This window comes from Berghia stephanieae, chromosome 9, assembly GCF_034508935.2.
Source record: "Berghia stephanieae isolate SIO BIC M18660-M18661 chromosome 9, UCSD_Bste_1.3, whole genome shotgun sequence".
NCBI lineage: Eukaryota > Metazoa > Mollusca > Gastropoda > Nudibranchia > Aeolidiidae > Berghia > Berghia stephanieae.
The window spans coordinates 32,242,662-32,266,271 of record NC_088368.1 but is presented as its reverse complement, the minus strand read 5'-3'; the positions used below and the strand labels follow the sequence as shown (position 1 = coordinate 32,266,271).

General features: G+C 34.2%; 1 protein-coding gene across 2 annotated transcripts; it reads right to left on the bottom strand.

Moving 5' to 3' along the window:
- Positions 1-1,033: 1,033 nt before the first annotated feature.
- On the bottom strand, positions 1,034-23,407 carry LOC144980055 (putative protein-lysine deacylase ABHD14B). Of its 2 annotated transcripts, XR_013646818.1 has the most exons (6): positions 23,012-23,407; positions 20,530-20,695; positions 19,562-19,727; positions 18,752-18,987; positions 7,934-11,623; positions 1,034-7,719 (listed from the first exon to the last, which is right to left on the bottom strand). XR_013646818.1 is itself a non-coding variant. In XM_078927536.1 (5 exons), exons 1-5 carry the CDS (start codon positions 23,194-23,196, stop codon positions 11,426-11,428), a joined length of 951 nt encoding a protein of 316 aa, XP_078783662.1. In that variant the 5' UTR covers positions 23,197-23,391; the 3' UTR covers positions 1,034-11,425. The 2 variants fall into 2 exon arrangements, 1 of the variants encoding a protein (XP_078783662.1); XM_078927536.1 differs by having other exon boundaries at positions 1,034-11,623; positions 23,012-23,391.
- Positions 23,408-23,610: the final 203 nt, after the last annotated feature.

Below are 23,610 nucleotides of genomic sequence, written 5' to 3'. Positions count from 1 at the left end.
ATAGAAACAATTGTATCTGTCTTTGTGGGATATTCCGGCATTCCTCCTGTAGCGCATCCTCAACTTGTTGGGCTGTTGATTTAATGGTTCCTGTAGATTCGCCGACCAAGTCCATCCCACGTGTGAACAATTGGTGACATCTCGTGTGAAGAATGTAGTCAACCCGACAAGTTGAAGTCCTGCTGCTGAATAGCGTTGATTATTATTCCAGCGGTGTTTGTTTAGTTTTTTAAGGGTTTTACGGCGCTTGCAACACATTTAGGTTATATCAGCGCCAGTAAAAAGGAAGAAAATGGGATAGTAAAACGTTCTAGAATTACAATTGAAGCACCCAAGAAAAAGTAAGACATAGGGGAACCGGGAACAAATTGGGATCAGATGCAGATCAGATTAACGCCATGAGTCACAAATTCATCACTGAGTCATCAACAAAGTGTGTCAATAGATTTTATTCATTCAAAGTTAAATCAAAAGATACAACGTGTGTCTGAGAGCGTATGGTCATTTCTTGTAAAATATTTTAGGAGAAAAGCGGTGCTTCAATACCTTAAGGTAATATTATTATGAGTATCCGACAAAAGAAGATTATAATATAGATAAAAGATTTCATAATATTGTTCTGCAGTATAGTATATATCCGAGCTTACAAGCACCAGAGAAATAAAAATAAGACAAGTGAAGTTTTAAAAGTTTAGATAAGTATCAGATGCGGGTTCCAAGAGCGATACATCCCCCTGCCTGTATTGAATCTACTTAAGAGGCATTAACACTAAAATTACCTTTATATATATATATATATATATATATATATATTATATTATTATATATATATATATTATATATATTATATATATATATATATATATATATATATATATATTATATATATATATATATATATATATATATATTACATTGCCCACAGTGGGACTTAAACCCACGACCTACACATTTCAAGCCTAGTGTCATATCACTAGTCCTTAAAGCAAAATAAATTAAATGACAAAACGATCTGGTTTCAAAACATAATAAGTACAGTATCCCATCATTTATTATCCGGTTATAAATAATTATGCACACACCTCACTCGTTTCACAAAGAAAGCAGTAATAGCACTTGCCCGTGATAGTGTGACAACGATGACAAGGGTCCATGAGGGAAGGAGAAAAAGAGGCAGGTCGAAAAGCACTGGAGATGGACTGTTGCAAAGGAATGGAATGTTGTTCCATGGGTTATAATATTATGATGTTAGGCAAGAACTGTAGCCGTAAACAGGGAGGGGTGGAGACTGCAAATAGAGGGATTGTGTGACATGTATGCTTTTTGGAAATGCACATCAAAAGTAATACTTTATTTGAAGAAGAAGAAAAAACATTGCACGAAGTAAGTAGGAAGGTAACAGGAACCAGGCAAACATGTAATTTGCAATTGCGATAGGACTAGGTTTCCCTGCGTAAATCACAGTTATACTGTTTTTTGTTGTTGCCAGAATAAGTCAACGCCTTCAAATATCTTGGTGCCACCCTTACTAATGATGGACATTTGATGTCGGAAATAAAAACTAAATTATCAATGGCAACTTCATCAATGGCCAAAATTACTAATCAGATTTGGAAGAGCAGGAACATCACATTTCCAACAAAATTAAGTAATTCAGGTGGTTTTTATATGACTGCGAAAGCTGGACACCGCCAGTATAGTCGACGAAGAGGTCTCCGACATTAAATGTCACAAAAAACCCTCGGCATTTCCTGGAAAGACCACAAGACAAATGAATCTGTGCTCAGTGAAATAAAACCCCTACTTGCCATCTTCAAAAAGGAAAAAAAAGCTGACACAACACGACTCTATGCCCCAAACAATTGTTTTTGTTTTTGTTTTTGAGAGTTTAACGGCGCTTGCAACACATTAAGGTCATATCAGCGCCAGTAAAAAGGAAGAAATGGGATAGTAAAAAGTTATAGAATTCAATTAAAGCACCCAAGAAAAGGAAAGACAAAGGGGAATTTGTTCAAATAGGAAACAGATGTAGATTCCAAGAGCACACCATCAAAGTACTTAGGTTGAGATCACCTAAAAGTCTCATCCAGACACAAGCACAGGTCCCCACTAAGAGGAATACACTCAAATGTTAACAAATCAAATATAACATGTAAATAAAACATAATACAGTACATAACATAGAGATGATTTACAAGGAAAAAAATATCATCTCCCAAAGCAATAACTATATATTCGACTGTTTCCCTCTCAACCAAGGACTCCGACCAAGGTTAGGACAAAACCAAACAATCTCACTCCAAGATAAAGACAGAAAGCAAGTTGGAAAACAGATATAAGGGGATAGAAGACACAGCATGTACCTCCCTGCCCGCTATGGGAGGTCAGGATCCCCACCCAGTGCCCCAAACAAGAACTTGGTCGACAGCATCAAAGAATGGAAAAGGATGGACAGTCTCACTCTCATCGCATCGGTTTTTATTTTTGTTTTTAAGGGTTTTACGGCGCTTGCAACACATTTAGGTTATATCAGCGCCAGTAAAAAGGAAGAAAATGGGATAGTAAAAAGTTCTAGAATTACAATTGAAGCATCCAAGAGAAAGTAAGACATAGGGGAACTGGGAACAAATAGGGATCAGATGTAGATTCCAAGAGCATATCACCAATGTACTTAGTTTGAGATCACCTATAAGTCTCATCCGGACACAAGAACAAAATCAAACAAAGAGGAACACACTCAAATGCTTACATTATACATTAAAAAATAACAAATATACTAATACATAACAGAGAGATGATTTACAAGGAAAAAATATCATTTTCCAAAACAATAACTATGCATTTGACTGTTTCCCTCCCAGCCAGGACTCCGACCAGGGCCAGGAAAAAAAACTAAGTAATCTCATTCCAAGACAAAGACAGAAAGCATGTTGGAAAACAGATATAAGGGGATAGAAGACACAGTGTGTACCTCCCTGCCCGCTATGGGAGGTCAGGATCCCCATCCAGAAGGCAGGAAACAGTAATGAATGTCGACAAATAACAACAGGATCAGCTCCTATGTCTACTCCACGATCAATATTATGGCCAGAGACTGAGATGAGGGTTGGTTTAGTTTAGAAATGTAATGGCACTTGCGCATGTCACACTTTTAGGTCAGTCTAACGATGGATAAAAGAAAGACCGTTCACATTACACAAAGACAGAAAATTTGAAGTTTCATTGTCTGCAGCACTTTTGTGCCAACTAAGAAAGGGGCAAAGTGGTCAACATAGATTGCAAAAATTAAGTTTGTTTTCTTTTTAAGGATTTTACGGCGTTTGCAGCACATTTAGGTTATATCAGCGCCATTAAAAACGAAGTAAATGGGATAGTAAAAAGTTCTAGAATTACAATTAAAGCACCCAAGAAAAGGAAAGACAAAGGGGAATTGATGCAAATAGGAAACAGATGTTGATTCCAAGAACAAACTTTCAAAGTACTTAGTTTGAAATCACCTTAAAGTCTTAAAGTCACCTTAAAACATAATACCGCGCATAACAGAGAGATGATTTACAAGGGAAAAAAATCACCTCCCTCAACTAACTATGTTTGACTGTTTCCCTCTCCGCAGGGGCATCCGGCCAGGCCCAGGACAAAACCAAGTAATCTCATTCCAAGACAAAGACAGAAAGCAAGTTCGAAAATAGATATTGTGGGATAGAGGAGACAATAAGTAACTCCCTGCCCACTATAGGAGGTCAGGAACCCAGGCAAAAATAATAGCATAATTCACTTTAGCTAAGTCTAAGACATGGCAAGGGATTCTCGCAATAAAAAAGCTCTTTGATGGAAAACAGACCTGCCTACTACTACGACAAATTCGTAGAATTACGACATTTTGGCTCCAATTTCAGAACTTCATGAACATCTCAAAGCCATTAAAACTTACTAAACAGGAAAGTTGATTCCATACTACATAATTTTAAGGATTTCAAAGAGTTCTTTATTCCTTGTAAAAGAAAATTGTTGCTCTCTCTCTCTCTCTCTCTCTCTCTCTCTCTCTCTCTCTCTCTCTCTCTCTCTCTCCCCATCTCTCTCTAACACTCTCTCTTACACACAATTTCATACACACAGATGACACACACAAACACGCACGAGACAAATTCACACGTAAATAAAATACAATACACTTTACAGATAATTAAGAGATTACTTTAAAAAAAAAACATTCAGCCTCAACCACATATTTATGTATATATTATTTAACCATTCGTCAATAAATTATCAAATTGCCAATACAGATTAAATGGTGGGTGATGGAACGAGCATAAAAGAAAACATTTACACAGCAATATCACAAGAATAATATCAAATCATAATGAACAATAAAAAATATTTAAAAAAAACAGTCTTTGATCGATTATTAATATACTAGATCTTCGGGAAAAAATAAAATAACAACAACACAAAAAAAAAAAACAAAAACAAAAAAAAAAAAAAAAAAAAAAAAAAAAAAAAACAAACCCCGATAAATGTGACCCCTAATGTCAAGTATTATGTCCGAATGACCTAGCTTAAAATTAGCCATGGTACTAAATAGAACGATTAATAAATCTTCCAGTATAGCCCATATTGGCATACTTTTGTTTTTAGGTGTAAGAAAAAGAGGTGACAAGCAAACAGGTGGGATGGAAGTTGCAGAAGAGGAAGACAAAGGAAAGAAATGTCGTATTGACTGATCGGATGATTAGGATCAGGTAGACCAGGGAAGACGAGGAGATAGATCAGTGTGAGAGAGTTTGTTTGTTTGTTTGTTGGTTGCTTTAGGTCTCTTCCAACACAATTGAGGTTATATGAGAGACCGCTGAAACAAAAAAACAAGCAATCTAACAAAAATAGTACAAATGTCAATCAAAATCATAACCTAAAGATATCATAAGCTAAATTATAAATAACCAAGAACAAACAGGCAGAGGATTTACAGGAAAAAAAATATCCCCTGTCAAAAATACAATCACAAACCAAAGAAGCAGGATAGGCTAGTAAAGAGAAGAAGAAACGACATCACTATCGGATCGTACACCCATGCGAACATAGTGTGAGAGAGTGTAATAGCAGGAATAGCGAGGTGATGATATTGCAAATTATTAAAACATGAGATTATTGCAAATAATTATACATTATGACAACAACAATTATCCACTCTTGCAATCACAGTATATATAACAACTTTTAACTCTCCAAGACTCTGTCTATTCAACTCCCTCTGGTTTTCAAATATACATTCCAAGACCAAGACTTCCCATTTCTTAATAGGACATGGACAAAAATAAAATATATTTGATGGGACAAAACACATGGTGTGATTAAAGAGATTATCAGCACTCTCATATATCTGATAGTACACCTTACAATTTATCACATGTGATTAAACCATGTTATTCAAGACACAAATTGCAATTTAACATTGATTTACTGCTTATTACACAGGAATCATATAACGCGGAAGAAGGATAAAGTACTTGATTGCATCAAATGCTAAAATTAATAATATTAATATATAATGTGCATGCAGATAAATAAATTGAATGCCGATATGCATGCAGCCATATAAAATCAAAATCTTTTAAGATTTAAGATTTTGTAAATCCAAATTTTGTTACCCATTTTAAAATAATTCATGCTAGTGTTTAAGAAAATATAATCCCTGACACCACAAAATGAAAGCAGAATTATTGACTAGTCATTCTTCTTCTTCTTCTTCAAGTACCAAGTCTGTGCCAGACATCGGTAGTCGTGGTACGCCTTTCATCTCTCTGATCAGATAACCTCAGAAAACTAATATTACTCTTCTCTTTCTTTGTCACCCAGCTGTTAAAACTATTCAAATATGTTTTTCTTGGTCTACCTTAACTCTTTTTGCCTTCTATCCTTCCTGTGAGAGCAAGATGTTCAATACATTTATGTCGATTTAGGTGCCCTAAAAATTGCATTTGTCTTTTTCTTATTGTACGAATTAATAACCTTTTAGTTTCAGCTTGTTCTAATACTTTTTAATTGGTTTTCTTCTATGTCCATGAGATTCTTAACATCCTTCTAAGAAACCACATTTCTGCTGCCTCCAGTTTCTTTCTCATATCTTCTGTAATTGTCCAGCATTCACAGTCATAATGGACTTAATTCTTTATCAGGAAACATTATTCAACTAACTCATGTTATCAATGCTTCAATGCAGATTTATCAAAAGAGGCAAATGCCAAAAAATGATTAGGGGCTCAGATCATTCTATTTCTTTGGAATCAAAATAAACATGTCGATTTAACCAACACAATATTTATGTCAACTGATAAAAAAGTTTTCTCTTATTTTGATTTTAATTGTTTGTTTGTTTTTAAGGGTTTTACGGCACTTGCAACACATTTAGGTTATATCAGCGCCAGTAAAAAGGAAGAAAATGGGATAGTAAAAAGTTCTAGAATTACAATTAAAGCACCCAAGAGAAAGTAAGACAAAGGGGAATGGGAACAAATAGGGATCAGATGTAGATTCCAAGAGCATACCACCAATGTACTTAGTTTGAGATCACCTATGTCTCATCCGGACACAAGCACAAAATCCAACAAAGAGGAATACACTCAAATGCTTACATTATACATTAAAAATAACCAATATAATAATACATAACAGAGAGATGATTTACAAAGAAAAAAATATCATCTCCTAAAACAATAACTATGCATTTGACTGTTTCCCTCTCAGCCAGGACTCCGACGAGGGCCCGGAAAAAAACTAAGTAATCTCATTCCAAGACAAAGACAGAAAGCTTGTTGGATAAGATATAAGGGGATAGAAGACACAGTATGTACCTCCCTGCCCGCTATGGGAGGTCAGGATCCCCACCCAGATTTTGATTTTAAAATATGGCAGTTTTTTTTTAACACTATCTTTACTGAACTTTACTGAAGAGCTGAAAGAAAATAATGACATAACAACAACAACACACTTTTACTAGTCTATGAACGAATATATAATTCAATCATTATATCACATCCATCCCAATCCTATTAATAGCTGTCCGTGAAACTACAAGCAAAGAATAGTTAAAAAATAAAAAGAACAGCTTAGAACAGAAACATCTGAATAAAAATGTATATATCAAATTAGAAAAGAACGACAAATTAAAAAATGAATGTATCTGGCTCAAACCTTCTCCAGCCAAAAACGAATATGAGCCCCGATAGCCCTGCGGTAGATAGAGCACTCATCTCACAGGCAAAGAATCCGGTGTCGATCCTCAGTGCTATCTATTTTTATGTACTTTTTTTTATGGTTAAATCCCTCTTTCCATCCAGCAATGATTCTGTAGCTGGGGATGGTTGGATCTGGTGGAAAGTACTTTGTGTTAGAGTAGCACCAGGTCCAAATAGAGAAAGCAAATGCTTTTGTCCATTTCATGCTACAGAAAACGGGATGATCTCCATGGGCTTAATAGTTAAACTTTTCTTCCATTTATGTCTATGTATGTGATTTTATTTACCTTTTATTTTTAAAATATCTTTTGCTAATTTTTTTTTTTTTTAATTCATTGATCTATAGCAAATGTAGATTTCCAAAAGAGGATAAATAAAGTTCCTTTCCTCTTATTTTATCTTTAAAACACTTATTTGAGTCCTTCAGATTAAAAAGCGGTATTATGTCGGGATGATTGTTTGTTTTGTTTTTAAGGGTTTTACGGCGCTTGCAACACATTTAGGTTATATCAGCGCCAGTAAAAAGGAAGAAAATGGGATAGTAAAAAGTTCTAGAATTACAATTAAAGCACCAAGAAAAAGTAAGACAAAGGGGAACTGAGAACAAATAGGGATCAGATGTAGATTCCAAGAGCATATCACCAATGTACTTAGTTTGAAATCACCTATAAGTCTGTTTTGTTTGTTTTTAAGGGTTTTACGGCGCTTGCAACACATTTAGGTTATATCAGCGCCAGTAAAAAGGAAGAAAATGGGATAGTAAAAAGTTCTAGAATTACAATTAAAGCACCCAAGAAAAAGTAAGACAAAGGGGAATTGAGAACAAATAGGGATCAGATGTAGATTCCAAGAGCACACCACCAATGTACTTAGTTTGAAATCACCTACAAGTCTCATCCAGACACAAGCACAAAATCCAACAAAGAGGAACACACTCAAATGCTTACATTATACATTCAAAATAAAAATAATAATACATAACAGAGAGATGATTTACAAGGAAAAAAATATCATCTCCCAAAACAATAACTATGCATTTGACTGTTTTCCTCCCAGCTAGGATTCCGGCCAGTGCCAGGACAAAACCAAGTAATCTCATTCCGAGACAAAGACAGAAAGCATGTTGGATAACAGATATAAGGGGATAGAAGACAGTATGTACCTCCCTGCCCGCTATGGGAGGTCAGGATCCCCACCCAGACCTATAAGTCTCATCCAGACACAAGCACATAATCCAACAAAGAGGAACACACTCAAATGCTCACATTATAGATTCAAAATAAAAATAATAATACATAACAGAGAGATGATTTACAAGGAAAAAAATATCATCTCCCAAAACAATAACTATGCATTTGACTGTTTCCCTCCCAGCTAGGACTCCGGCCAGAGCCAGGACAAAACCAAGTAATCTCATTCCAAGACAAAGACAGAAAGCATGTTGGAAAACAGATATAAGGGGATAGAAGACACAGTATGTACCTGCCTGCCCGCTATGGGAGGTCAGGATCCCCACCCAGTAGCTGGTTGAGGTCTACATTCCACATATATAGCCTTAGACAGGCAGACAGCAATCTAGAGAATTTTAGAGTAGCCTTGAATTGTCTAATGTATTTTAGTAAAATCTGTTTAAGAATGTTCTCCTGATATGTGTAGTATAATCTGAAAACGGTACATATGCAAGTATGAGTAGGCATAAGTGGTAAAAGGTATTCAGTTTTCACTTATTCAGTTATACTCAATATTCTGATTCGAGTGTTCATCTTATACTTCTTTGCATTGATTTAATACGTTCAACGTTAGGAGAAGTGTATCGACAAGGGATTGGATAATAAAAGACTCCCTGATATCTTGAAAGATATTCTTACAGATTGTTATATTAACTCATCATTATTTGAAGAAAAAACATTTCTGAAAAAAAAAAAAGCTTTTTGTTAATATGCTACATATTCCCTCTCTCAGTATGTAATTAAAATTATTTCTTTAAAACAATGTGTTTTATTTAAAACATTTTCAATAAAATTGATCAGATCAGAATAGTTGTTTGCGAATAAAATAAACGAAAAAAAAATTAATTAATAAATAAGAAAAAAAAGATTCCCTTTAAACATCCTTAAGGGAACTTTTCTTCAGGGCCTATCTCCATAAAAGACAGAGATAACCCAGGCATCAGTCACAATGAACTGCTGATAAGCAAGCAAGAGGGACTAAATTAGGGATAAAACAAATAATATGTGATAGTGGACAAAGAGTGAGAATCTAAACATTATTTTAAGTTTAAGCCCACAAAAAACCTCAAAAACTTAAATCATCTCTATCAATCATTACGTACAAAATTACATTTAATGCCCCCTCTTTTATCTTGAAATAAAGTAGTTGATTGTTATTTTGATATCACTTTGTCCACGCATCATCTAAGACATGCAACATTCTTATGTCCAAGCCTCATTCATAAAAACAATTATGGCAGATGAATGACAAAACAATAAATGATGACAAAACAATAAATGATGACAAAACAATAAATGATGACAAAACAATAAATGATGACAAAACAATAAATGATGACAAAACAATAAATGACCCAAAAAGTAATAAACAAAAATGAATACAACAGGTTTTTTAAAAAAAAAAGACCAAAATACCAAACACGGAACATTTCAGGCTCAAAACCCTTCTTCAGCCAACAACAAAAGATAATTAATACATAAATACATTACTTAAAAATCAAGATATATGGCGAACTGCTGTCTATCTGGGTTTTTAAGTAAAGTATTTATATTTTAATTGTTCTTTGTTGGTTGAAGAAGGGTTTTAAGCCTGAAACAATCCGTTTTTTTTGTTGGTATTTTGTTCCTTTTTGAAGCTTTTATATTAATTTTTGTTTATTATTTATAACAGTCCACAGCTTAGTATCACTTTGATAAATGACCCACAACCTCAAACTGGTATTATGTCAAGGCTGTACTTGATGATGAGTAATGAACCTATTGTCAAACATATGGATCTTGGGTTAACCAAGTTACTTGATTTGAACAACATTGTTAATAAGAAATCATTATAATTAAAAATGGCATTCCAATTAACTGATTCCTTGGATGGACATCATATGTTGAACAACTCATCAAGACTGTTTAATGTGTGTTATAATAACTTTAACGAATATTTCTTTTCAGTTTCCTGTTAAAATCTTGTCTTCTGTTTTTCATAACATTCAACATTACTTGTGTATTGTCATAATGAAAGATGTAAAGAAAACGAATGACCGATCATTTATATACAAAACTGTCACTGTCATTACATTCATAGCCCTAATAAACCTAAAATAAATAAATTACAGACACATGAAACCTGCTCCAACATTGTTTACAGCACCTTACATTATTTCAATCATTGCAGCAAGCCTCATCATAAACAACCAACAAACTGCACCATCACCTGTGCTCGCTTATTTGTTTTTCTTCCACAATGTTAACAGCGTGGAAAATTAGATAAATCAAAATGGTTCATGCATAACAGACCCAATGACGCTATTAATTATAAACTTATCAGTTCCTTTGACAGCACATCCATATCACTCTTTTAGAGTAACATCTTTTTATTTTTCAAGATTATTTGAAAAATAAAAAAAACATAAATCTCTACAATTTTTCCAATTAACCTATGTGAGTTCAAATTAACCAGTTAAAAAAATATGTGAAACGAATTATATCACAGGAAAAAAAAGTACCAATTAGTGGCGGTTTCAATTTGGCGACATTCCAATTTCCAGACATGTCTGTGGTAGCAAAGAGGCAATGCAGTATGGTCTAACTTAGCCTCATATCTCAACTCAGAGAAATTGGGTTTGCCACACATCTGCCGCATGCAGTGTGGCCTTGACCAAACCACTTTAATTGATTTCATGTTTTTCTTACAGAGACCCAGAATGGTGCTAATCACTCGAAATAATTTAACTATTGTGAAAGACAAGTATACAAATCAAACAAAACCAATAAAATAAAACAAAACAATAAACACTATACGCTTCATTCAGGAGGAATGAATATGGTTTGACACAGATCACAGTAAAATGGTGAAGATTTTATTCAGACTTTAAATTAACTTTTCAGCATTCGCTTCACTTTGACATAATATCAGACTGATGCAGTGGGTCACATATACAACAATAAACAATTACAGAAATATAGAGACTACGTTTCAGTGCTTGATGTATTTATATGCTTCAAGAAAGCGTGCAGATATTTGAAGAAGGCAGCTGGTTGGTTGATGTAGCAAGGGTGGCCGGCGTCTGGCACTTTAGCCTCGATGCTGTTGGGTAATCCTTGCATGTCTTGAAGAGTTAAAGGCCCTGCTTGATCATTGCTGCCATAAACTATCAACGTTGGTAACTAGGATCGAGTGAAGAAATAATAAAAGATGCTTTTAGGTCATGTAAGGGCCATTTTGAAATATGTGAACAATAATCTCAAAACAGTTATAAGTGCGAGTGACTCAGATGCTTAAAACTCTAATTTAAGCATAACTTAAAATTTGAATTGAAATAAATGCCTTTATCAAAGGGGAGTGAGATTTGTTTCTTACACTTTGATAAAATTGATCTTTCCAAGCTCTGTTAATTTTGTCTTTAATCTATATTTTCTTTCTTTTCACTGTCTGACGAACTGAAAATGGCAGCCTCACCTGGGAGATTACCAAGAAGATGGCCAAGGACAGAAGCAGATGGCAGACGCTCGTCATAGAGGCCCTATGTTCTACAAGGAGTGAAGATGTTTTTATCAAGTAAGTCAAGTATATTTTCTTAACTCTGTTCATTCCGACATAACACCAGATTGACATGTTGGGTGACATAAGTAGTCCATCAGAGCCATTAGGCCCGTGGAGCCGGAGTTTATCCCATTTCTATAGCATGAAATGGACAACAGCAATTGCTTGCTATCCTTTGGATAGGACGCTCGTCTGCTGCAAAGTACTTTCAACCAGATCCAACAGATCCAGCTATCCAATCACCGATGGGTGGACAGGGAATCTGTAAAAAAAAAAATCTCTCTTCACCCGGAATGACACAAGTCCCTTTGCATGTGAAGCGAGTTCTCTACCAACTGAGCTATCAGTCTTCAATGAAGGCATCTACTTTGTCGAGTGAAGATTTAAATTCAATGACATAAAAGTAGGTAGTCTAAACCCAAAATTAGATCACTCTCACATGATATTTCTAAGCTGTTCAATTGATAGAGCTAGTTGTCCTGAGTGAAACGATACCAAAATCATCTAAATATCTTAATTTTTAAGGAAGTTATGACAATTTGAGTTTTCGCAAAAACAGGTCGAAATACGGTCCCGTACAGATGGCCCAAAACCCTCATTTTTGAACCAGCAGTGCAAGAACATAAATCAAGCAAACTCATTAAAATTAATTTGAGCCAGACAAAATGTTGCTGTGAATGCCTCCAATTTTTTTCAATAGGTTTAGATGCATACTTTTTCAGTTCCACGACTTCAAAGAGAGCGAAAAATCCATTTTTCGCACGCGCTCGCGAAAAGAGTAAAATTAGCCAAAAGTAGATAATTTTGAAAACTCCCAAAATATTTACTTATTAACCGATCTTGATGATCTTGGTATCAATCAAAAGAGGACAATGAGCTCTATTCATTTCTGAAAACAAAAACAACACTGATTTATAAATAAAGTCAGAACAACAGAATTAAAATCTTTCATTTTGTCATGTTTAACAAAATGACATTTATTAATCAATTTTTTAAATACATTTTTTTATCACAAAATACAAATGGATTGAATTTAATTATACATACAGGTGTGCTTAACTAAGATAATGCTAAAAATATAGCAAAAACGAGTTTAGTAAATGTTAAAATTTGAAAAGACCAATACCATGGTGATACAATGGATTATGAAATGAGAATCAAGAAAAAAATATTGTTAGCCAAGAAAACTTTTTAATTTTGAGACCAATTCTTCATGAGACCCTGACAGGCTAAGGCTTATATCTTTTACATTTCTAATAACTTTATGGTATCTAATTTGATCTTTAATTGCTTCTGTTATTTGTTTTTTTGATTTCTGAGATGTTAAGTTTCTCTAGCAAATTATCTACTTCTTCATTATTTTGGCAGACACCTCCACTCAACTCTATTCTCCTCTTTAACTCATCGTGCTTTTCTAAGCTTGTAACTGCCCTAACAATTTTCATATTCTGATTTTCTACCATCTTTTCTCTGATTTTGATTGACACATCTGCTTCGTTTGATCTTGCTGACTCAACTAAACTTTGTCTTTGTCTGCTAGCAATAGTAAACATTTCTGCCTTTTTACTTTTAGATTTACTGTTTAGGTAATCGCTACATGTTTTGTTTCTCTTGATACAATGAGATGCAGTTCTCTGAAGATACGAACAATTAGCCCTCTTCCTTATATCATAATCCAGATCACCAAAAGAACTTTCACCAATTAAATTGGTCAAAGGACAATTACTCAGAACTTTTACAAGAGCCTCATTATCAGGATCAAAACTACCATCCAAAAAATTACTTAGCTGCCTTGATGTTACAACTGCACATGCCTCTGAAATGGACTTCAAACTTTGCTTAAGAATTGAAATATCATAATGAGGAGATTTCAGAAATGAATAGAGAGAATTGTGGAAAACTGAAAGTGAAAGCGAAAAATTTGAACCAAATATATTATCAGAGGAATCGCAAAGCAAATCTGTTGCACAAGAACTTTCTGACGATGACCAGTCTTTAAACTTTCCATGCATTTTCCTAACTAGGTGACAAAAACCGGAATATGTAGTTGAAGAATTGACCAGTTTCCAATATGGACCACTTACTTGCAAATAAAACAGACCTAAAGCACAAACACAACTTATCAGATTCAGATCTTCAATATCCTGACTAACACTCTGAATTTTTGATTTGACTTGCTCAAAACACCTGAAGAGAAAAAAGATCTGATTTTATCGTAATGGTGAATGATAGCAGCAGCAGCCTCAAAGAAACAATTGAACCTATTTGACTTAAAAGAAGGGATTTTACTATCAGGACAAAATTCTTTCCACTCTACTCTGCAACCACTTTTTTGATCCCCCCGCGGACCAAGAACATCACAAAGAAGTCTAATCAATCTGTTACAACATGATTCACTTTCACCAAAAAACCTTGAGAACTGAGCATCTTTATCCCTACCTATTGGGGCATTTGTAGCCTGTTTTATGTTATTCTCTACTTCTCTCATTGCTTTATCTGTTACATCTGACATACCTAATAGAAAGTGGGCATTGCAATGTAAGAAATTCAATTCAAAATTTTCACCTAACTCTGATTTTAGAAATTGATCTAGCTCTCTATCAAAACATTTCATAACAGCTGCTCCATCAGTCATGGTATTTTTGATTTTCTTTAACAGGGTTTTGAAAATTACTTCTTTGTCTTCTGAAATTTCACTTCTAAACTGACTGATTCTTTTCAAGAGTGAAAGAGTTAAATCAAATAGAGTTTTAGAATCTTCTTGAGCAACTAAGGTGAATCCAAGATACAAATTAGAACCATCGTCTAAAGTGACCTGATGACTAACAACTTTTTGATGGTCTCTAGATGTCCCGTCTAAATGAAGAGTGACACTGTCAGAGTCTAAAATTTTTTCAGCTATTTGCATATCTGACAGAACTAAACCTTCAGCATTCATGTTGAGACAAGTTTGGGTTGATGGCAAATTATCAAATTCATGGTTAAAAACATATTTCCCTACTATTCTAATCACTTTACTAACATTTTGAGCAGCCACCCCTGCTGTAGATTGCAAAAGAATTACAGTTTGCCTGATATTATCTGAATATGCATTATTTTCACCAGACTTTACTTCTAACTCATGGAGAGTTTGTTGTTTGAAAATCTTTTCATTTAGACTATCGTTATTTTTCAAGACCTGTTTTTTTTCTTCTGTTAGACGTTTGACTTTTTTCTTTTTATGTTCAACAGAGGCCTCTAAATCATGAATAATTTTATCTTTTTCATCACTTTCAATCTTTCGTTTCCTATCTGAATTTTGAGGATGGCAGTATTTAGTTGTCCTTTTAGCTCTAAAGACTTTTCGTTTCCAATTTTTGACCTCTCTTTTTAATTTTAAATTGTCCCTTTTCACTTTATCAGAAAGTTCAAGTTGTTTCTCAAGAGCATCTATTCTGTTTTTTAAAAATTCAAAATTTGGCTGAGAAGATTCATTAGCATTTGTAATTTTGCATACATTAGATTCAATTGGAGTTTCATTTAAGTCATTTGATACTGAAGCACTAATCAAATTTTTAGTTTGTCTTCCTGAAAAATGTTGTATTTCATATATGAATTCTTCCTCTAAAAATTGCTCAAATTCATTTGCACTGATTTTTTTACTTGATTGGAGTTTCTTTTTTTGAGCTTTCAGTTTATTTATCCTTAAGATCAAATTCTTGATAACATTTTTATCCCCATCTTTTTGTTCAGTTCCACTGATTATAAAGAAAAGCCAGTTAGCTGTAAAGTTGGAGTTTAATCTCTCTGAAGTTTGAAATTTTTCTAAATCTAAAACTATTTTATTTGAAAGTTTGAAGTCATTTGGTCTTATGAAGTCTTCATGGTCTCCTAACAAAATTTTCCTGTCAATATGAGCTGCTGATAAAACATCTGAAATAAAATTAAAGTCAAAAACATTATCTAAATACTCCCTGAACACATCCTGAGGACCATCCACCAATTGAAAAGCTCTTGAATATGCAGAGGACATTATGCTGCGTAGCCGATCACATGATGCTTGCAAAAGAGGATGGTCACTGTAGAGGTAGCCAAACCAGTTTTGTACCTTCAAGAGAAAAAAATTATACAATTGCATGAAACAATGAAAAATTGATAAGTCCACACATGACAAAAAAAGCTATTAATAGGGTCTACTGATACCATTAAATATTTATATTACAGTGCACCCTCTGGATAACGACACCCCTGGATAGCAACATTGACCTCTGATCCCAAATTTTTTGCTGTTATTAGATCGTTTGTTACCGAACAATTAGAACACGTTTACTAACCTGCGTCTACATGACACATTGACAGTCTGCCCTCAACAAAAGGCACTTTGAAAATATTTTCCTTATCGAACATTAAATTCAGAAAACCTCCATTGCCTTTGTCTGCAAGTTGTAAAGCACCTAAAGGGAGGAGTACCCCATCTTATGAGTTAAATGTACACCATTCAATTATCAAAACATGCTGCATGAAGCTTTGAACGCAAAGAGAAAAGACAAAACAAATGAGAAGCTTCAATGACAATATAATTGTTGAGTTCTCCTCTATTAAGCTAAATAAATACTTTAAACATCAAGACGGGATCAACTTAAAAACAGTAATTAGTTAAACAAATTGTAAACCAGTCATGCTGTTTACTTCGAATAAGTGTTTAAAATGTTTTGTATTTGTGCTAAAAAGACAGTACTTTCACTATCCATACCATAGCAACATTCTTAAACACACATGACAGGAAAATTGGGTATGACATAAGAGTAGCTGTAACATACCATCTTCTGTTCATGGCCACTAAACAGCATGATATCCCACAGCTGGACAAGCACTCGATTGGTGAGGGTTGGTGGATTGGCATCAGGTCTTCTTCCCTTTCCTTCTCTGGTAAACCTTTTAAACATGGCACGGTAGCTATCATCCGCTGTGGTGAAAGAAAAAAAGATAAATGAATGTCTATGACAAATTCTTCCTTGACCTCACATGTAGATTAGAATATCAAAATAAGACTATCCAATCATGACATCAGATATAAGCACATTCTGCTTATGAAATCAATCCGAAAACCCAGCTATATAATAAATATAATATATATATCATCCGTAAAATAGATGCAAGAGAAAATGTTCTTATTCCATTTGAAAGTACAATAATAAATCAAATAAGAATATAGCATGTTGGCTGAGAAAAAAATATGAGAGAGAGAGAGAGAAGGGGGGAAGGGGGGCTTTTTGAAAAACCCAAAAACTATGAATGCAAATATCATTATCAATATCAATGACTAAAATAAAGCCTACATTATTATTAAGTAAAAGTTTAAAGAACTAATAATTTAATAATCTAAAAGGTTAATAGAAAAAATGTCTAATATAACAACAGCCAGTATACTTTGGACTGTTCCAAATCAATAGGCTGCTTAAGGTTAATGAGCTAAAATACGGGGTACGTATCTCAAAATATTTTCATTAAATGATGAACTTGTGCCTGCCAGTGTCTTTGATAGCTCTTTTGGTCGGTAAATAATACAATAAATCTCAATGGGAGACCTTTGATAACTTAAAATCGAAAAGCAAAACTCAATTTATAATCTATGACAACCCCCATCCTATATAATGGACTAGTCCACTTCGATCAGAAAACTGAAATAAGACCACATTCATGGCAGCCATTCTGATTCAGAATACGAGAAAAACGCATCAACACCAGCTAATATATCAGTTAAAATAAACAAAAGAGAAACAAATCAATAGGCTATAAATTGAAATATAATTTTGAAAATACAAATTCGATAGTCAGACTGTGAATTGACGGAACTGAAGAAAATAAACAAACTTTAGAAAATGACCGGTTGATCAACGGATGGCAGTGATGACTCGATGACAGTGACTTGGGCAATTAAATCAAAATAAACTAATATTTATCTATTAACTTTTCAAATCATGACTGAAAACAATATATAGTAACACTTACCAATTAGTTCGTGCAAGATGTTGGCAGTTTCAGACCGTGAAGTCGCCATAACGATGAAAAAATGTGAGAGCAGTAGCTACACACACATTGCAGTAATGGCGTACGGTAGAAAAAGAAAGTGGCATCGACCGGCGTTTTTGTAAATTGACGCAACAGGCGCCGTGGTTTCGTATCATTATGATTTTTTGATATTATAAAGAAAAAAGGCTGAATTTTAATATGATGGTAAGGGTTTTCCGATTTTTCCAGTAAAAATGCATTTTTTTGTTATTTGAAAAATTAAAATGAGATTTTAGCCCACTTGTAGCCAACTTAGAAATTAGCCCGTGACACCACTAGAAAGAGTGATATTTCGACAACAAAAACAGACACTTCTCATGCGAATATGATTCCACGGCGCTTGTTGCCAAGACTTTAAACAGCAGTAGGTGCTCTGGACCACGATTTTCTGTGCGCGTTTGGCCGTGAAAGTATGCATATTGTAAAAAATATTTTGAAAATGTAAATAAGCTTTTAACAAAATAAAAATACCATGAAACGAAAGAGAAAAGAAAGCACTTTCGTTTGCTCAAAGTTTCATTGTCATAACTTTGATGGTTTTTATTTAATGGAGCAGTGAAGTTGACCAAAATGACCGAAATATCGGTCTCACTTGCTTACCCAGAGACGGGTTTAGACTACCTAAAAAAGCTTCCGGTTACATAAAAAAAATAATACAAGATTGAGAAGTGGGTCATATATTAAAATTCTATCCCACGTACCTGACTTTTAGGATAGGAACTGACAAAACTGGAAGTTCCCACGGGAGCCACAGGCACAAATGCTGTTGCCTTCTCTCCTGATTTTCCTGGCTCTGTAAACAAATATGGGATGGCGTATTTTCCGCTCATGGATGGAGCCACGATGATTGGACGACTGATCTCCAATGTTTTCACTAGCGCTGGCAAAAATTGGTTGGTTTGAGACGAGGCCAAAGTCTGGGTGCTTTTACCTTTACCTAGAATAGACAAAAGCCAATAAATTAATTATAAGGAAAAAATAATCACACACACACACATATATATATATATATATATATATATATATATATATATATATATATATATATATATATATATATATATATATACAGCATTGTCTTTGTCAGAAAAAAACCCCAAACATGATTGACCCTTGCAGGCACCATGCCTTGTTTCACATGTCAGGTGGTGCTGTTAGCTTTTCCAATTGTAAAGCACTTTGAGTATAATAAATGGGTATTTTGCAGAATAAAAGCATATGTTGTATTTTTTTCTTCTATTTTATTAAATGTTTGTGTTAAATAAAAAATATATAAATCTCTCTTTGAAAATAGATATATGTGTTGTGTAAAAAGTAAATAATGTAAATTGAATTTTTCAGCTTAAAAGTATTGTGGGCAATTTTTTTCAATTTTTTTTGTTTATAGAGAAAATTGACATCTCAAATCCGTTTGCATTTATCAATCTTTTTGAATTTACTGATTTTGGTTTTAATATTTTTCATTTTGTTTTTCACACTGAACTTGTCTATACCATATATAAAATACGAACCAGGCAGGTCAATGGCAACAGCTCTATAGCCCCAGCTGGCAACCTGGTCCATCGCACCAATGTCTACCCAGTTCTGTGATGAAAATGCAGCACCATGAAGGAACAGAATAGTTCCAGACGTCTTTAGTTCGTTGTTTATGACTTGTTGGACGTAGATTGGAATTTTCTAGAAATTCAAACAAAGAAACACACACAAACAAAAAAGTTAATGTCCAAACGTGTAAAAGTGTCAGAGACAATAGAGACTGCTGAGAAAATAAATGATTCCCAATGTTTTTGCAACGACTTACAAGATAAATATTGTAAAAAACAGAACAAAAATAAATATAACAAAATCATAATTGAATAGAATATTTCAGAAAGATTGTTTTGGGGTAAAAAATTTCCTTTACTCTCTCAAATTGAAAATCGAACAAATTTGTTAAGCCAAAACCAAAAAACAATATAAAACGGTAATATAACACTTAAAGTCTTTAAAAAAAAATCAAAACAAGAGAATTCTGCTTCAATAATTTGTAGTCCAAAATTGTGCAAAGTTATCTGATTGGCTATGCCCACAATTATGATAAACAAACTATAAACAATTCAGCCATATTTGTAAAAAAAAAGAAAAAGGATGAAGAAATCTGAATTACAACCCAGGATATTATCTATGTGACTTATTGATAACAATGCATATTGTATCTCCTATTGGGGGTTCCAATAGCTCAGTTGGTAGAGCACTCGCTTCACACGAAAAAAGGGACCGAGATCAATCCAGGGTTCAGTCAAGGTTTCTCCTTGACCCCACCCCTTGTACATCTGGCAGTATTTGAGTTGTAGCGTCCCTTATATCAGGTGGAAAGTACTTAGCAATAAACTAGCATCCTATCTAAAGGGTAGCAAGCAATTGCTGCTATTGTCTGTTTCACGTTATAGAAATCGGGATAAACTCTGAAGCTTTGAAGGACTACTTTGTATCCACTCACCTGTCCTGACACATCGATATCAAACATTTCTGATCTCTTGGCTAGTTTTTTCTTGCCCTCCTCACTCAGAACAGGTGGATCTGGCAACTGTGTCAGATTCCAAGTCAACGAATGATGTTTGTGGCTAGTATCATGTGCAGCAGCACCACCAATTTTCTTGTCAACTCTGAAGAGTAAAAAAAAAATGATCGGTGTTAAAAGTGAACAGGAGAAACTCTGTTTCATTGACTGGTTACGCCAATTTTATATTGTAATGAAAGTAATGCTGCGTTGTAAAAAGCATGCTCAAAATAATATCAAATAAAAAAGAGTTGTCCTGATATAAGCAAGCAATCTGAATTCAGGCATCATTGGAAATTTTGGATTTTCGTCTATCTGTTCGTAAAACATTTACCTTTATCTCAGCAATGTACATATTTCAGTCTATTTATTGCACTTTTGTTCATTGAAAATAGAACCTGACCAGTTTTGACTAAATAATTTGATCAAGACCATTATTTGTCGCTTACAAGATCAAAAACTATTCCTAAATTTTAAGTTTTCTCTGTGTTTCTAAATGGATTTTATGACATCAAATGACCGTTTTCTATGAAAGAAGACAGCATGTATTAGGTCTTGTGGTTTAGATGATAAAAGTTTCAACAAAAGACAAGTCAAGAGCTAGGCATTTATAAATCAATTTTTGTTTAATTCTGTAGAAAATAAACAAAGAAAACAAATAAACAACAAACCAATTTTCTCGGATTCATCTGTGTTAGTAGATTATCTTCACTTTGAGATTTTGAAAGAGGATACGTTCTTAAATATATACAGTATACCCATCAGTGGTGAACTGACATCTTAGAAGTTACTGGACTCCGTTCATCCACACAAAAGACAAAGCTTGGATAATGAAGATGAGGATGAGTCATCGGGATGAGGCACACCACCCCTGACAAACACTGAGAAACTTGACAGAGTGGACAAACTACAGTGGAACCTCCCGATTACGACACCTCCGAATACTGACAACCTCCTGATAATGACATTGACCCCAGGTCCCGATTCTTTTTCTATTTAAGATCAGTAAAAAAACCATCCAAATAACGACGCACTTTTTGATAAAACCTCAGAATAATGACATCATTTTGGCGATTTTCGGCAATTTTCATTGATATCTGATACTAAAAATACCGAGTGTATGAGTACTCACAAAGTTTATAAAAACGATTCCTGCTTGAACCAATGAGAACGCAGCTTTTGAAACCAATGAGAACGCAGCTTTTACCACCATTAGGTCCAATTAGAATGCGAGTTTTGCCAACCAGTGCGAGAGCGAATGGTACTGTTGTGGCGTGGTTAATAAAAACTGGTCCTGCGGGCCTTACCACGCCCACTTTGTCCGCCATCTTGGAAACCTCTAAATAACGACACCTCCGGATAACGACATAAAAACACGGTCCCGTGGCATGTCATTATTGGGAGGTTCCACTGTAGGCCCCTTCATCAAAGAAGAATGGTTGACAGATGATCTACCAACATTGGCGAGATTGGAGACAAGGGTTTATAAACAGCTTGCAGAGAATAGAAAGCAATCAACGCTTCACGATTACTATTCTTAAAAACAATAATGTTACATTTTGTTGTCGATTAAACTAGAAAGAGGAAAAGAAAAAACAAAAAACACAAATGAAAGAAGAAAAAAAACAAAACAAAAACAAACAACCAGAAACAAACAAACAAAATAAAGAAAAACAAAAATAACTAATGAGGCCATGTCTTGATCATGACGGTCCAATACCCATAGAAAACTAAAATTACTAAGAGCCGAAGATCCTACATGAATTGCGCATGAAAGCTGGTGCTTAGATTCTATTTTTAGCCTCTCTGATGAATCGACACACTAAACAGAACTCTTGAGGGTGTGCGATTAATCGGAGTCGACTGTAATAATAATAATAATAATAATAATAATAATAATAATAATAATAATAATAATAATAATAATTTATACAGAGCCTGTCCGATACAATAGCTCTAGGTGCACAGTTTACATGGCATGCAATATAAATAATTTTAAAAAATAAAATTACTCTATTATATTATCAACAACATTTAAAAGCTGAGAAGATGGAATTATTTTTACAAAATGTATATTAGGGTAAATATGTTCTATGAGGTGACACTACAAAATAATGTAATTAAACATTCATGTGGTATCTATATCATTATGAAGATTGATTATCCTTTCTTTTTAATCTTTAATCTATTTTTAAATAAATAAATAAATAAACAAATTACGACCGGAACTTGAAACTAAACGCAAAAGCGTCCTAATAGATATAGACAAATGCCATTAACGATGCAAGGTTGAATGCCATGAACCTTGTCTGAGTCTGAGTCTGGCCCTTCATTCAGAGTCACAGTATGACAGTATGACAGTATGTGTAGCCTGTAGCCACTGCCGCTGCGTTAAAAATAACAAAACGAAACAATTACTAACCTGCTCATATCTACGTTGTTTATATTTCCACGGGGATTGCCAGTGTCACGGCCACCTAGAAAATTTCCCAATGGCTCGGCAGCCCACACAAATTTGTAAAGGAGAAGGATGGCAATGAACAGGCCGAGGATTCCGAAAACTGCAGGTTTATTGATGTGCAAACCACTAGGGCGGATACCGCTCATGGTACTGGTACAGGGTCCACGGTCGATGAGTAGCAAAACTATATTATAAGAAGTTTAAATGAAGTTTACGATTCGCCACGTCAACCACACCAAATCAATTTTGTAACTTAACGCATTCCTGGGAGATTTATTGTTTACGTTTATCCTGAGTCAAAATGACCGGAACTGAACCCAAGTGAACTCAATAATTTCAACAAAAACAAAATCCTTTAAAAAATCGGAATTTGTTGTTTAGATACAAGAAGGATAACCCCCAAAATTGACTCTAAAATAGTTTTGACAGAGTAATAGACCATGATTGTGTCTGCAGGCGTTGATATCAGATTAAATTAGACCTAGAAGAAAAAAAAAACAACAAAAACAATCCCCACAAAAGAAAACAAATCGTGAGTTGTATTCAATAGTTCAATCAAT

Coding starts and splice junctions, on each gene's coding strand:
- LOC144980055 (XM_078927536.1), bottom strand. CDS start 23,196: ATGAGCGGTATCCGCCCTAGTGGTTTGCACATCAATAAACCTGCAGTT. Junction 19,728..20,529: donor ATATCGATGTGTCAGGACAG/GTGAGTGGATAC, acceptor TTGAATTTCTAG/AAAATTCCAATCTACGTCCA. Junction 11,624..18,751: donor GTTCCTATCCTAAAAGTCAG/GTACGTGGGATA, acceptor ACTCGATCCTAG/TTACCAACGTTGATAGTTTA.